This window comes from Scheffersomyces coipomensis, assembly GCF_036884675.1.
Source record: "Scheffersomyces coipomensis strain NRRL Y-17651 chromosome Unknown DFJ63scaffold_4, whole genome shotgun sequence".
NCBI lineage: Eukaryota > Fungi > Ascomycota > Pichiomycetes > Serinales > Debaryomycetaceae > Scheffersomyces > Scheffersomyces coipomensis.
In genome coordinates, this window is record NW_027042895.1 from 1,631,740 (window position 1) to 1,644,271 (window position 12,532).

A 12,532-nucleotide genomic window follows, 5' to 3' on the forward strand; every position below is an offset into this window, starting at 1 on the left:
TTGTTTTGTTTTATTTTATTTTTTTTAGATTATTGTTACGGTTGTTGTAGCCCTTTTCCCATATTTTTAAATCTACTCATCTGATTAGAGTTAAATATTTACGAACAAAGATGTGTGTGTGTGTCGGTGTGTGGTAATTACATCACACCATTACACCCACTACCACTTCTAACAACAATAATAATAATATTATTATATAATTTAGATTTATACGTTTAGTTTGGTTTGGTTTTTATATATTAATTTATGATTTTATTTCTCAGTAATTCATTTTTGCAACAGTAAAAAAAAATAAAAGTAAAAGATAAAAAATTCCCCACATTTTGTTTACTTTAATGATCATCAAAAATTTCATTTAACTATAGCGTATTGAACGCTACCATTTATATCCCCTCTTTAGTTCTTTAAAACCTTATTAGAAGTACATTACAACATATACCCATTACAACCAACTCCATCATTTGATCGAGGTATTTAATGTTTTTAGTTTCCCCACACAATTATTTAGTTGATTGCTATTGTTATGTCAACTATGGAATGATTTAAAATCAATAACAATCTAAGATCTAAATCATCACGCAACGGACTTGGTATGTGATTATAAATTTCAAGTTGTATGTTTATGTTTGCGTTGTTTAACCATCACGGACACGGTTCTTCCTTACATTGTTCCCCTTTCCTCTAGATTATATTCTCTTCATAACCGTATGATAACATCAAATTACAAACCCGCGCTTTTATATTATGGGTATAACTCCATAATCTACATATTTTTAACAATATATCCTAATTAGGATATATCATACTTTTATTATTTTGAACATAAAATTATTATATTGTATTATATTGTATATACATATATATGTTTTGTTATTTTGTTGTTGTTATGTTTTTACCCCTGTAGAAATACAAACTATCTATTACTACTGATTAAATTATATGAATGACAATGAATGAATTAATAAATCTTTTAACGATTAATTTATTCTTCATCAGCTTCTTCTTCTTCATCATCTTCAGCAACTGAGTAGAATTGTAATTGATATTGGTTTTGTTTGGTAGCAACAAATCTAATCCAATCTCTAATTTGGTTTTTCTTTAAATATCTTTTAGTTAAATATTTTAAGTATTTACCAGAGAATTTGGTGTTGGAAACAACAACAACTTTAGCACCTTCAGAAGTAATAGAGATTTCATCACCTAAGTTACCAACAATACCTTCAACTTTGATATGTTCAACTAAATATTTAACGTAACCTTCTTGATCGAAAACACCGTTATCAACTGGAGCTGAAACGTCAACGACGAATTTCTTAGCAGCTTTAGATTTTTTAGTAGTCTAGAAATAGATTGTTAGTATGATTGATTCATTCCTCAATTTTGAGCCTACCGCACTTTATATCACATTACACACTTATAATTTTAAGAACAAAACTAGGGATTTGGTGTAGAAGATAAAAGACAGCAAAGCATATTAGTAGTAGTAGTCAATAGTAGTAGATTGTAAACTTCAGGGTATGCCTAAAAGTGATTGGGTTAACAAACAAACAAACATTTCAAACAAACATATATAACAATATTAAACAATGATAATATAAAATTGTTCATGTAGTTCTTTCCAGTTCCACCATAATCGCCATACTTTCTTTAAACTCTTATTGGAAGGGATACAACGTATCAAATCTTGGTTTAAATACTATTCAGGCCAAAGTATGGTATGTCTTTCTTTTGATCTTTTTCACGTTATTCAATTCATCTTCCTCTTAAAACTATGAAATGATAGTAATGTAATGATATAATATATGAGATGATATTCTCGTTAATGCCGGTAGTCTCATTTTTTTCAACTTATGATGATACTTACAATTGGAGCCATTTTGTATATGTATTAGTATGATTTGATTAAAAATGAATAAATCGTTTAAATGTAGTATATTAAAATTTCAATTTTTTTATTTTTTCTTACTGCTGTTTGGTGAAATGAAAAATTTGTGTGGTCTTCACAAAAGAGTCGCGCCAATACCAAAAAATAAAATGAAAAAGCGAGTTTAGGGTTGTAACCCTGGTGGTTCGATTAATCATGTGATCGTTTGAGTCATCCTCAGAAATGACTCCTCTCAAATGAGTCTCTCTCTCCTCTTTCGCTCTTACTCTCCTCAATGGGATGATTCAAAATCATCTCTCTCTCCCAGTTCAAAATGCTCCCAGTTTTTTGCACCCTACAATATGAAGTTTATGCATTCCCCTATGCCCAACATATTAAACCAATTATATTACAAATAAAAATAAGCATTTCTACATATCTATTTTATAGTTCTTTCTATTTCATTTTCTTTTATCAATTAAGCTTCTTATTTTTTTCATTAATCGGCCATGAGTTATAAATTAATAGTTTCCAAGCGATTACTATCAACTTCAATTGGGAGATTAAATACATCATCTTCAACCTCGTCAAATGTTATATTAGGGAAGATTTCTGAATTTGATTCATCGAAATTTAATTTCAATATTATCGCCAATGATCCACCCTCCATTAATGACATTAATGCTGATCCTATTCAATTAGCTTTAAATTCATCCCCTATAAATACTTGGACTAAAGATCAAATTAAACAAATCTATGATACTCCCTTATATGATTTAATTCATTTTTCTCAATTACAACATCGTAAACATCATAATCCAGGTGAAGTTCAATTATGTACCTTATTAAATATTAAAGAAGGGGGATGTACTGAAGATTGTAAATATTGTTCCCAATCATCCAAGAACCCTACTGGTTTAAAAGCATCCAAATTATTACAAGTAGATCAAGTTATGGAAAAAGCTCGACAAGCTGCTGCTAATGGAAGTACCAGATTTTGTATGGGGGCTGCATGGAGAGATATGGCAGGAAGAAAATCAAATTTAAAAAGAATTGGAGAAATGATATCTACTATAAATAATGAATTAGGAATGGAAACTTGTGTGACATTAGGTATGATTAATGCTGATCAAGCTAAAATCTTAAAGGATGCTGGTTTAACTGCTTATAATCATAATATCGATACATCTCGAGAATATTATCCTAATATCATATCTACTCGAAAATTTGATGAAAGATTACAAACGATTCAAAATGTTCAAGATGCGGATATTAAAGTATGTACAGGTGGGATCTTAGGAATGGGGGAAACTTCTGAAGATCATATTTCATTCTTATATACCTTATCCAACATGCCCAAGCATCCTGAATCCTTACCCATTAATAAATTAGTATCTATAAAGGGGACCCCCTTACATGATGAATTATTAGAAATCCCTAAGGATTCAGAACGTCATTTAAAATTCGAACAAGTTTTAAAAACAATCGCTACTGCCAGAATAATCATGCCGAAATCAATCATAAGATTAGCTGCAGGGAGATATACCATGAAAGAATATGAACAATTCATATGTTTCTTGGCGGGTTGTAATGCGATTTTCACGGGGGAAAGAATGTTAACTACAATGTGTAATGGTTGGGATGAAGATATTCAAATGTTAAAGAATTGGGGTTTAGTTCCAATGAAAAGTTTCTCAAAGTAAGTGAACTAATATATATATTTTCAAGTATTTAGGTTTAAGAGTCATTTTGTAAATCATCTAATATATTGTCCTTATTAATTATAGCATCCCTCTCGATACCTTCATCGTCGTCGTTGTCGTCGTCTTCTTCATTCTGCTCCTCCTCCTCTTGGTCTACTTTTATAAGTTTATTCTTCAGCAGTCCAATTGTATTATTCACCATCGGCAATGAGAAGGATTCATCCATACTATTATCATTAAGTTTGGTTAATACTCCCGCAGCATTTTGTTTCGAATTACCTTCTTGGGGAGTTGGAGTTGGAGTTGAGATTAATAATTTCGACAAGACATTTTCGGTAGTTGTAGTGGTTGATATCGCTATATTCTTGGTATGAATAGGTTCAGGGTGACTCAATGGTTGGAAATTATTATTATTATTGTTGTTATTATTGGTATGAGTGAATTTAACCGTCTCAAGAGTATCATCATCTATTAGTTCCTCATCATCTAACCCATCTCCATTATCATCATCAATCACATCATGCTCTTCATTCTGTTTTTGTTCATCCATATCTTCATCATCTTTATAATTAACTTCGAATAAATCCGGCGAAATACTTAATAAATCATCCAATCCTCCACCAGACCATCCCTTTCTGGCTATACCTTCTGAAATCTCCAATTGAGCTCGTATCAATGACCCTGTCTTGATTAATAAATGATCTTGATTGAATTTCGTCACTATCGAATTTATCTCATGATAATAATCATACTTCAATCGATCAATTTCATCTAATTGATTAGTTAAATTTAATAAATTATGTTTATAAATATTTAAATTCCGAGTTTTCTGTTTGGAAAGTTTTAAATTCTCTAATTCTTGTGTTCGTAATAATTTTGATTTTAATTTGATTTCAGTTTGATAATAGGAATGATTTAATTTATAATGTTGTTTTAATTTATTTAATTCATCCCGTAATGGCACTTCATAACTACTTTCAATCAATCTACTTAAGATTTGTTGATTACTTCCCATCATATATTGTAATCCTGCTGCATTGATTAATCCATCATGAACTAATTTGGGATTATTGATCTTGGGGTTTTTATTAATACAATCTTCAAGAGCTTCACCAAATTCATTAGCTACTTCACTAACTGTTTGTAAGACTTGTCTTAATTTAGCTGCTTTTTGAATCACATTCTCATATGTTTCAATTGAAGTTTGGAAATCTTTGGAGGTAACTATATCAGGTAAATCCAATACCGATGGAGAAAATGAGGTGAATGTATTTAACGAAGGTTGTCTTTTCACTTGATTACTACTTGAATTGGAGAATGCTGGTGATGGTTTTGTAATCAGGATATTACTATGAGTAGGTGATAATGTAGATGGAGAAGCTAAAGGTATTTTATTTACTAATGAATAGAATTCCGATAAGTGTTCAGGAGGAGGAGGAGGATTGGATTTGGATGAACCTAGTATATCGATCAGCCCACCATTTCTATGACCTTGACTGCGATGATAATCACCTATGGGTTTCGACGTAGGTGACTTTTGTAGATTATGAAAAGGATCAGTCATGGGGAGGAGGGGGGTCTTATCTTGCTATTTTCTGTTTGATTGATGGATCTATATGCAGTTGATTGAAGTAAGGTATTTCCCTATCTATGTGTATATCGTGGTATCAGAACAATGACTTGTACGTCTGATTGATAATGCTATGGTTGTATAATACAAAGTAATTGATTGATATGATGTTTAATCTGATTGATTGATTGTTATTTTTTGTTTTTTCTGTTGTTTTGAACTCCATTTTTTTTTCTCTGTAGATGAGACTAACAATAGAAAGTATCATGAAATAATGTTAGTTATATCGTGCACACGAATAGTAATGGACGGTATTGGTTGTGGTGTTGGTATGTTCCAATGCTACTTAAGTGAAAGATCAAACTTTAAATTGTAATCAACATTCATGTTTATGAATAATACTGATGCTGTCTCCTTTTGGATTCAAATCAGATAAAATCTGGCATTGAACTTCATACCATCAAACTTGAAAGTTAACTAATGCTGATTTTGGTTTAATCATATTGAATTGATGTACAACTAGTTCAAAATCACCTTGTAATTAAGATAACACCGCTTTCTAGGTTGAAGTTGTAATGTATATTACATAGACCATTCTAAGTTAGAGTATCATAAGAGTGAAGCTGTTTAAACAGAGGATACTTGTTACATCTCAAAGTCCTACTGAATAACTATCATGATCATTTCATTACATAAGAATCAACCAAAAACCACTTACTCTTTATATTCAGAAACGGTATAGGGTAAAAGTGTAATAATAATTTCGCAATCGAATTTGTGGACAATTACCGGATTAGGCAATGTTTAGAGTAGGGAAGAATATTAACCTGATAAGGAATATATGTATAGGTTATATTTAATTAGATTTAAAGGTATGGATTGGATAATGGATGGAAATAGTATAATTAAGTTAAATGTAAGTGGGACGATGATATGATTTATGAGTTATTGTGTTGTAACTAAGTAAGTACTCGTTAGTTTTTGATTATAATTGTGGTTGTGTTGTGCCTCGGCTAAACAAGAACAATCTTATATCACAAAGTACTAAGTAAACAGATTTGGTTACGACATAAATGATTTACTTAATATATAAACACACCATTAAAGTTTAAAATAGTATTGATGTTAAGTGTAACGAAAAGGTTAATTGGTCAGGAGACTGTAAATAAACGGTGTTGTATAGTAGTTATATGAGGCAGATGTCCCCTTTTTTTAACGACACAAACAGACAGACATTTTTTAATCTGACATTTTGTCTGTCTGTCTGACAGTGTCTGATTTTCTCCTTTAAATTTTTTTTGTTCATCGATCATTTTTTTTTTATGTTTAATTTTCTCTTTCCACACTTTTCTTTCCATTTAGATAGTTATTATTAATTCTAATTGATATCAATCGATTGTTAACGTATCATACGACACTTGCAATCTCATCAATCAATCTCATCACATCAGTCAATTCCATCAATTCATTGTTCTTTGATTGTTCAGGTATTTATTCAACTAAATTATTACCTGTAATTACTTTTTGATCCTTATCATCCTCCTCCTCCCTCCCTTTTTTTTCCCCTATTGGAATTTCGCCCCCTTGAAATTTCATCTATCCCATCAATTCATCCCATCAATCTAATACTTCCCATCCATCAATCAATCAATCAATCAACTAATCATGTCTACTCCAGCTAAAGTTCCAGTTCCACTCACTCCTTGTTTCGTCTTAGGATGGCAAGATCCAATCTTCACCGGTAAAATCTTTGCCGGTGTGGTTTCAACTTTAGTTATCTTTAAATATGTTAATTTATTTAACCTTTTTTTCCATATTGCTTATATTGGATTATTAGTATCAGCTGGTGCTGAATATGCTGGTAAATTAGTTACTGGTCAAGGGTTTGTTACTAAATATAAACCAACTTCAAAATCAGTTGCTAAAATCTTTAATGAATCAGTTTTACCTCAACTTGGTGAAATCTCCATTTATTTAGAAGAAGAATTTAATAAAATTGCTTATTCTCATGATGTTGAAACCACTTTAAAAGCTGCTGGTATCTCATATGTTTTATATAAAGTTACTTCATGGTTCTCCTTGTATACTTTGATTGTTATTGCCGTTGGATTCTTTTTCACTTGGCCTCCAATTTATCAAAGAAATCAAATTGAAATTGATGAAGCTGTGGCTGAATATACTAAATTAGCTAAAGAAAAAATTGCTGAATTAACTGCCACTGTTCATAAACAAGCTGCTCCTCATATTGAAACTTTAATTAAAAAAACTGGTCCAGTTGGTTCATTTGTTCAATCTAAATTCCCAACTAGAACTGCTGGTTCAACTGTGGGTGAAAGTAAAACTACTTTTGGTACTGCTGCTGATGCTGTTCCAGTTGCTCATACTTCTGGTGCTTCAAAATTCCCAGATACTCCTGCTACTAATTTAGGTGAAGGTACTTTTGAAGATGCTGTACATGAAGTAAAATCAACTGTTCATGAATAAATTTAGATTTTATATCTGATCATGAATCTTCATTATTAATAATTTTTTTGCTATTATCGCTACCATTATAATTATTACAATTATTATTATTTATTTTGTTAACTGCTGATTTATACACCCTTTTTTATTATTTTATTTGCTTAATCGCTGATCTTATTATTTTCAACAAATTGATTAATTCTTATCTAACTATCTAGCTTTATTCTTTACTTATACAGCTCTCATTTTTTATTCATTCTCTTCTTTGTGTTAATAAGATTCTTTCTCCAATACACCAGTGTATAATAGAGTCTGATCTTTTGTTTAACTTTTTGTATATGTATATGTATAAATTTCAATAAATTTATCACTAATTATTCTACAATGATTTTTAATGTACTATGTCTTTATATATATATATATTAACTAGATGTTTTATTCTATTCACAATCATCAGGGGTTGGTAATCTTTTATAACATGCAATCCATTTACTACCATTATTTCTAGTAACTTTTTGACCTTCTTCAGTTGAATTAAACATTATATCAACACATTTATCAGTTGATTCCCATTCTTTACTTAATCTTTCAAATAAAGGATGTTCATCAAGATGTTGAACCATCCAATTATGAAGATCTTCCACATCAGTAATAGTATAAATCACTCCTCCTTCCTTTAACACAAACGCATATTCTGATAATAAGGTATTAGTAACGATTCTAGCTTTATGTTTTCTTTGTTTAAAATGGGGATCAGGAAAGCAAAAGAATATTTTTGATAATTGACTCTTTTGAAAGAAATTTGGTAAGAATTTCATAGCATTTGATCTTAATACAGCAATGTTTTGATATTGATTTTCATGAGTCTTTCTTAACGCAATGATTCTATCTTCAACATATTGAGTCACTTGAACTCTAATTTCCATTCCTAAGATTAAACTTTGTGGAAATTCAGGACTTAACTTTAATAATAATCCACCATATCCACATCCAATATCAGCAATTTCAACTTTATGAGTATCAAAAGTATTAGGATATAATTTGGACCAATCCATATCGGAGGGAGATCGAGGGTAATCTAATCTATGATCGGAAAATGGATTGGAATGAGCTCGTTGTCTATAATATCTCTTTCTGGGTAAATCTAAATTTAATTCATTTTCATGTTTAACTTTCTTTTTTGATTTGGTTATAACTTCTCTAGTTTCGAATTTGACTTCTCTATATGCTTTTCTTTTACTTTCGGCATCGGCCTGTTCTCGGAGTTGAGTCTCCTTATCCTTCGTAGAAGGTGGTTGGTGTGGTTTGGGCATGGTTAAGTGGTGATGAGCTCTACCCTTCCTATACTTTAAAGATTCAATTTTTTTTTTAAGTAGAGATGATTCGAAATTTGCACTATACACTCAAAAAAATTTAAATTGTTGCGAATTGTTATATTATATGCTGGGGCTATTTACAGATTTTATATACAAATGTGATTGATTAATTAATTACCTTCTTCTTCTTCCTTCTTCTCACTTGGATCAATGTCTTTTCTTCTTTCTTCTAAAGTTAAATATAAATGAGTACTAGCAGTTTCTAAAGTTCTAACTAATCCAGCTCCTCCTAATATAGTTAATAAACCTGCTAATTGACTTTGTAAAGTTAATTGATCAGGTAAATCTTTATAAACATTAACTTGATCAATATCATACACCGATTTTTCAACTTTAGCCCCGATTAAAATCAATCTATCTTGATGTTTCTTAATTAATTTAAGGACTTTACTGACATTTTCAGGATCACCCTTTGGAATCGATATAATAGCAGTTGGCCCATTTAAAAGGGGAGATAAAGGATGATCTACATCCTTATATTTGGAAGTCACTCCCTTGGCAGCAGGATCGGAATCAGTTTCATTTCTAAGGTACACTCTATATATTCCAACTCTGAGATAATGAAAAGTTGAATTATTAATTTTGGATAATTCAGATCTAACAATCTTATTATCAGCTTTATTTAAATTATTATGATGGACGTATAATAAGATTTCATTGGTATCATTGATATGTTTATATAAATCCATTAAATAGGTCTTTCTGGAGTTTAAATCCTTTTCAGTGATTCTATCAGATGATAAATAATAATCAGCCGTTGAAGAATTATTGGTTATATTAGATGATGATGCTTGGGTAGTATAAAATGCAAGGGGAGAAAATGATTTCTGTCTGAGACTGGGCACTATGGTCCCTCTTGAAGCTAACAAACAGCCTCTTAATCTAGTAATTGATAACATTTAATTTGAATGGTTTATATGTCTCTACCAATTAACATCTATTCAACTTGGTCCTTTGACTTTAAACTGTTCTGAAATTTTTTTTCACCTTTTTCTTTGAGCAAAAGTACACGACCTTTTTGATAGTATAGTCACGTGGATTTCTATAATTTTACATAAATACCTTAATTAATCCATCAAAGGTGGATGAAATGAATTGAAACTTGAATAATTTATATATCATAAACATATAAAGTGATTTAGCTTCCAATAATGAAGATTATCTTACTAAAATGGTGTAAAATACAGTATTTACCTCTATCACACGACCTCTTCCACACTAAAATTAAGCAGAACAAACTAAAAAAAAAAATTAATTTTTGATGAAATGGGATATATCCAACTTTGATTTGCTTTCTTCTGCAGTTAATCTTCTACATCATAAAGGGTTTCATATAGTATCCCTTTTCATAGGTCATTCTCATAAAGTAGTAGAAGAGAATCAAACAGATGGATGTTTCAGATCATCAAGAGCTGACAAAATCGACTGCAAGTGTACTTGAATCACTTCAACTCAGTAATTCAATTGAATCAAAACCTGATCAATCTCATCAACCTATTCAATTAAAAAGTAATAATATATGGGATTTAAGTGTTAATCAAAATATTTCAGATTCTTCAGGTATGGAAATTACTCCTCCTCCAGCTTCCCATTCATTAAAGAGAAAATTTGATTCAAATACAACAGCAGCAACAACAGCCGCATCAGCATCATCTCCTGTTCAAACTAATAACAATATGCCAAGATTACCTAAATTACCTAAATTCAATCGGAATCCGAAATTTGATGTCGATTTACATTCATCAATTGGGTTCATTGATTTACAAAGATTAGAATACACCACTAAAACTTTACAAAAAAATATTAGACTCATCATTAATGATGCCCCCAATTTATATCAATTACGTCAAATTTTAAATTCAAACAAGATTGATACTGGAACTAAAGTTGAATTAGAATCAAATAAATATATCAATTTATCTGCAGAATTGAAAAGTAAATATGAAGTGGGGAAATTATCAATCTTTGATCAAATTCAAAATGGTTCAGCTCCCGTTAGTGATGAAGAATTTGCATTATTAAATGATCAACATTCAGAATTGGTTGATATTAAACCACCTGTTGAATTATTGGATGCCAATACTGAATCCAATAATACTCCGATTGAACATGACAATGATGAAGAAGATGATTATGATATGGATAATATCCCTCCTTTACCTCAGATTAATGATCCTCATTTATTAGCCAGAGTTTTCATTCATAAATCAACTGTTAATAGTAAATCATACTTGGATCCGACTGAATTAATCAATTCTCATAATGAAAGATTGGAATTTCTTGGTGATTCAGTCTTGAATAATTTAGTCACCTTGATGATTTATCAAAGATTCCCAAGTGCAACCGAAGGAGAATTAACCATCTTAAGATCTCATTTAATCGATAATAGAACTCTTGCTCAATTTTCATTTCTATATAATTTTGATAAGAAATTAAGAGCAAATATAGGTGAAGATGTACTTAAAAGTGGAGATCAAAAGATTTATGCTGATATTTTTGAAGCTTATGTTGGTGCATTAAGTATGGAAAGATCAAATTTAACTGAAATTCAAGAATGGTTGAAACAATTGTATGAATCGAGAATTCGAAAATATGAAGCGGAACAAGTTAATGTTGAATCTATTAATAAAGAAGCTAAATCAGAATTATACTCCGTAGTGGGTACTGCTCAATTACATCCGGAATATATCGTGGTGGCAGAAGGAAATGGATCAATTAAAGATTTTGAAGTTCAATGTAAAATGGGTGATGAAGTGTTGGGAACTGGTAGAGCTCCTTCTCAAAAAGATGCTGGTTTAAGAGCCGCCATGTCTGCTCTTAAAAATAGACCTATTTTAGAAAAATATTTCCGCTTAAGAATGGCGTCTGATAGAAAGGAAACAGTTAAAGCGCCCGTTAAAAAAGCAAGTAAGAAAAGTACAACCACTTCAGAAGGTGAAGAACGTAAAGTTCCAAGATCCCCTATTAGAACAGGCATTTTCCCCTTGAAAGCAAATGATGAAGATCCTTTAGATACAGATGCTAGAAATACCTTATATGCTGAAATTGGGAAAAGAATTGGTGAAGTTCCACAATATATAGTTACTAAAACCGCTACTGATATTTTAATCGTTTCGCTTTCCATTAGAGGTTTAGTGGTGGTTACTGCTACTGATAAATCTAAAAAGAAAGCCATGACAAGAGCAGCTATGACTCTATTAAATGATTCAACTGCTTTAAATGAAATTTGTAAGGATTCCTTCATATGACATCCATAAATTTATATAAGTAATGTATGTTCGAATTTTATATAAGTTCAATTCAATTTATATTTTCGTGTAGACGCATTTCAAAATTTTGCAACTCATAAATTTTTAAAAAGTATAATCACACCAAAAATTAATCAAAACACATCAAACCATCATGATAAGTATAACCATTCGATATCTTCAATATGATAAATAAAAAGATAGCAAAAAAGAAAGTGGTCCCTAGCAGGATCGAACTGCTGATCTTGGCGTTATTAGCACCACGCCTTAACCAACTGGGCCAAGGGACCATTTTATGTTGCGATTTT

At 30.7% G+C, this 12,532-nt stretch overlaps 7 protein-coding genes and 1 non-coding gene across 8 annotated transcripts; 3 read left to right on the top strand and 5 right to left on the bottom strand. All coding sequences in view use genetic code 12, as the record gives it.

Moving 5' to 3' along the window:
* Nucleotides 1-982: 982 nt before the first annotated feature.
* On the bottom strand, nt 983-1,876 carry DFJ63DRAFT_313815 (60S ribosomal protein eL22; the record flags this gene model as incomplete). The annotated part of the gene is made up of 2 exons (XM_064906237.1): nt 983-1,339; nt 1,865-1,876. The coding sequence occupies 2 exons, from the start codon at nt 1,874-1,876 to the stop codon at nt 983-985; spliced, it is 369 nt and encodes a 122-aa protein (XP_064762035.1).
* Nucleotides 1,877-2,373: 497 nt separating this feature from the next.
* BIO2 (biotin synthase) lies at nt 2,374-3,567 on the top strand (the record flags this gene model as incomplete). The annotated part of the gene is made up of 1 exon (XM_064905023.1): nt 2,374-3,567. One exon carries the CDS (start codon nt 2,374-2,376, stop codon nt 3,565-3,567), a length of 1,194 nt encoding a protein of 397 aa, XP_064762036.1.
* A 34-nt stretch (nt 3,568-3,601) lies between these two features.
* Nucleotides 3,602-5,131, bottom strand: DFJ63DRAFT_313817 (uncharacterized protein; the record flags this gene model as incomplete). Its single annotated transcript, XM_064906238.1, has 1 exon — nt 3,602-5,131. The coding sequence occupies one exon, from the start codon at nt 5,129-5,131 to the stop codon at nt 3,602-3,604; it is 1,530 nt and encodes a 509-aa protein (XP_064762037.1).
* Nucleotides 5,132-6,430: 1,299 nt separating this feature from the next.
* Nucleotides 6,431-7,985, top strand: DFJ63DRAFT_319498 (uncharacterized protein). The gene has a single exon (XM_064907068.1). It carries the CDS (start codon nt 6,803-6,805, stop codon nt 7,619-7,621), a length of 819 nt encoding a protein of 272 aa, XP_064762038.1. The 5' UTR covers nt 6,431-6,802; the 3' UTR covers nt 7,622-7,985.
* On the bottom strand, nt 7,944-8,799 carry DFJ63DRAFT_319499 (tRNA (guanine46-N7)-methyltransferase; the record flags this gene model as incomplete). The annotated part of the gene is made up of 1 exon (XM_064907069.1): nt 7,944-8,799. A coding segment is annotated over exon 1 (611 nt), but the record flags the coding sequence as incomplete, so codon positions are not given.
* A 287-nt stretch (nt 8,800-9,086) lies between these two features.
* Nucleotides 9,087-9,875, bottom strand: DFJ63DRAFT_336002 (mitochondrial 54S ribosomal protein uL10m; the record flags this gene model as incomplete). Its single annotated transcript, XM_064908299.1, has 1 exon — nt 9,087-9,875. The coding sequence occupies one exon, from the start codon at nt 9,873-9,875 to the stop codon at nt 9,087-9,089; it is 789 nt and encodes a 262-aa protein (XP_064762040.1).
* A 777-nt stretch (nt 9,876-10,652) lies between these two features.
* DCR1 (ribonuclease III) lies at nt 10,653-12,224 on the top strand (the record flags this gene model as incomplete). The annotated part of the gene is made up of 1 exon (XM_064905048.1): nt 10,653-12,224. One exon carries the CDS (start codon nt 10,653-10,655, stop codon nt 12,222-12,224), a length of 1,572 nt encoding a protein of 523 aa, XP_064762041.1.
* Nucleotides 12,225-12,440: 216 nt separating this feature from the next.
* DFJ63DRAFT_t90 lies at nt 12,441-12,514 on the bottom strand. The gene has a single exon. It is a non-coding gene; the product is annotated as a tRNA-Ile (tRNA).
* Nucleotides 12,515-12,532: the final 18 nt, after the last annotated feature.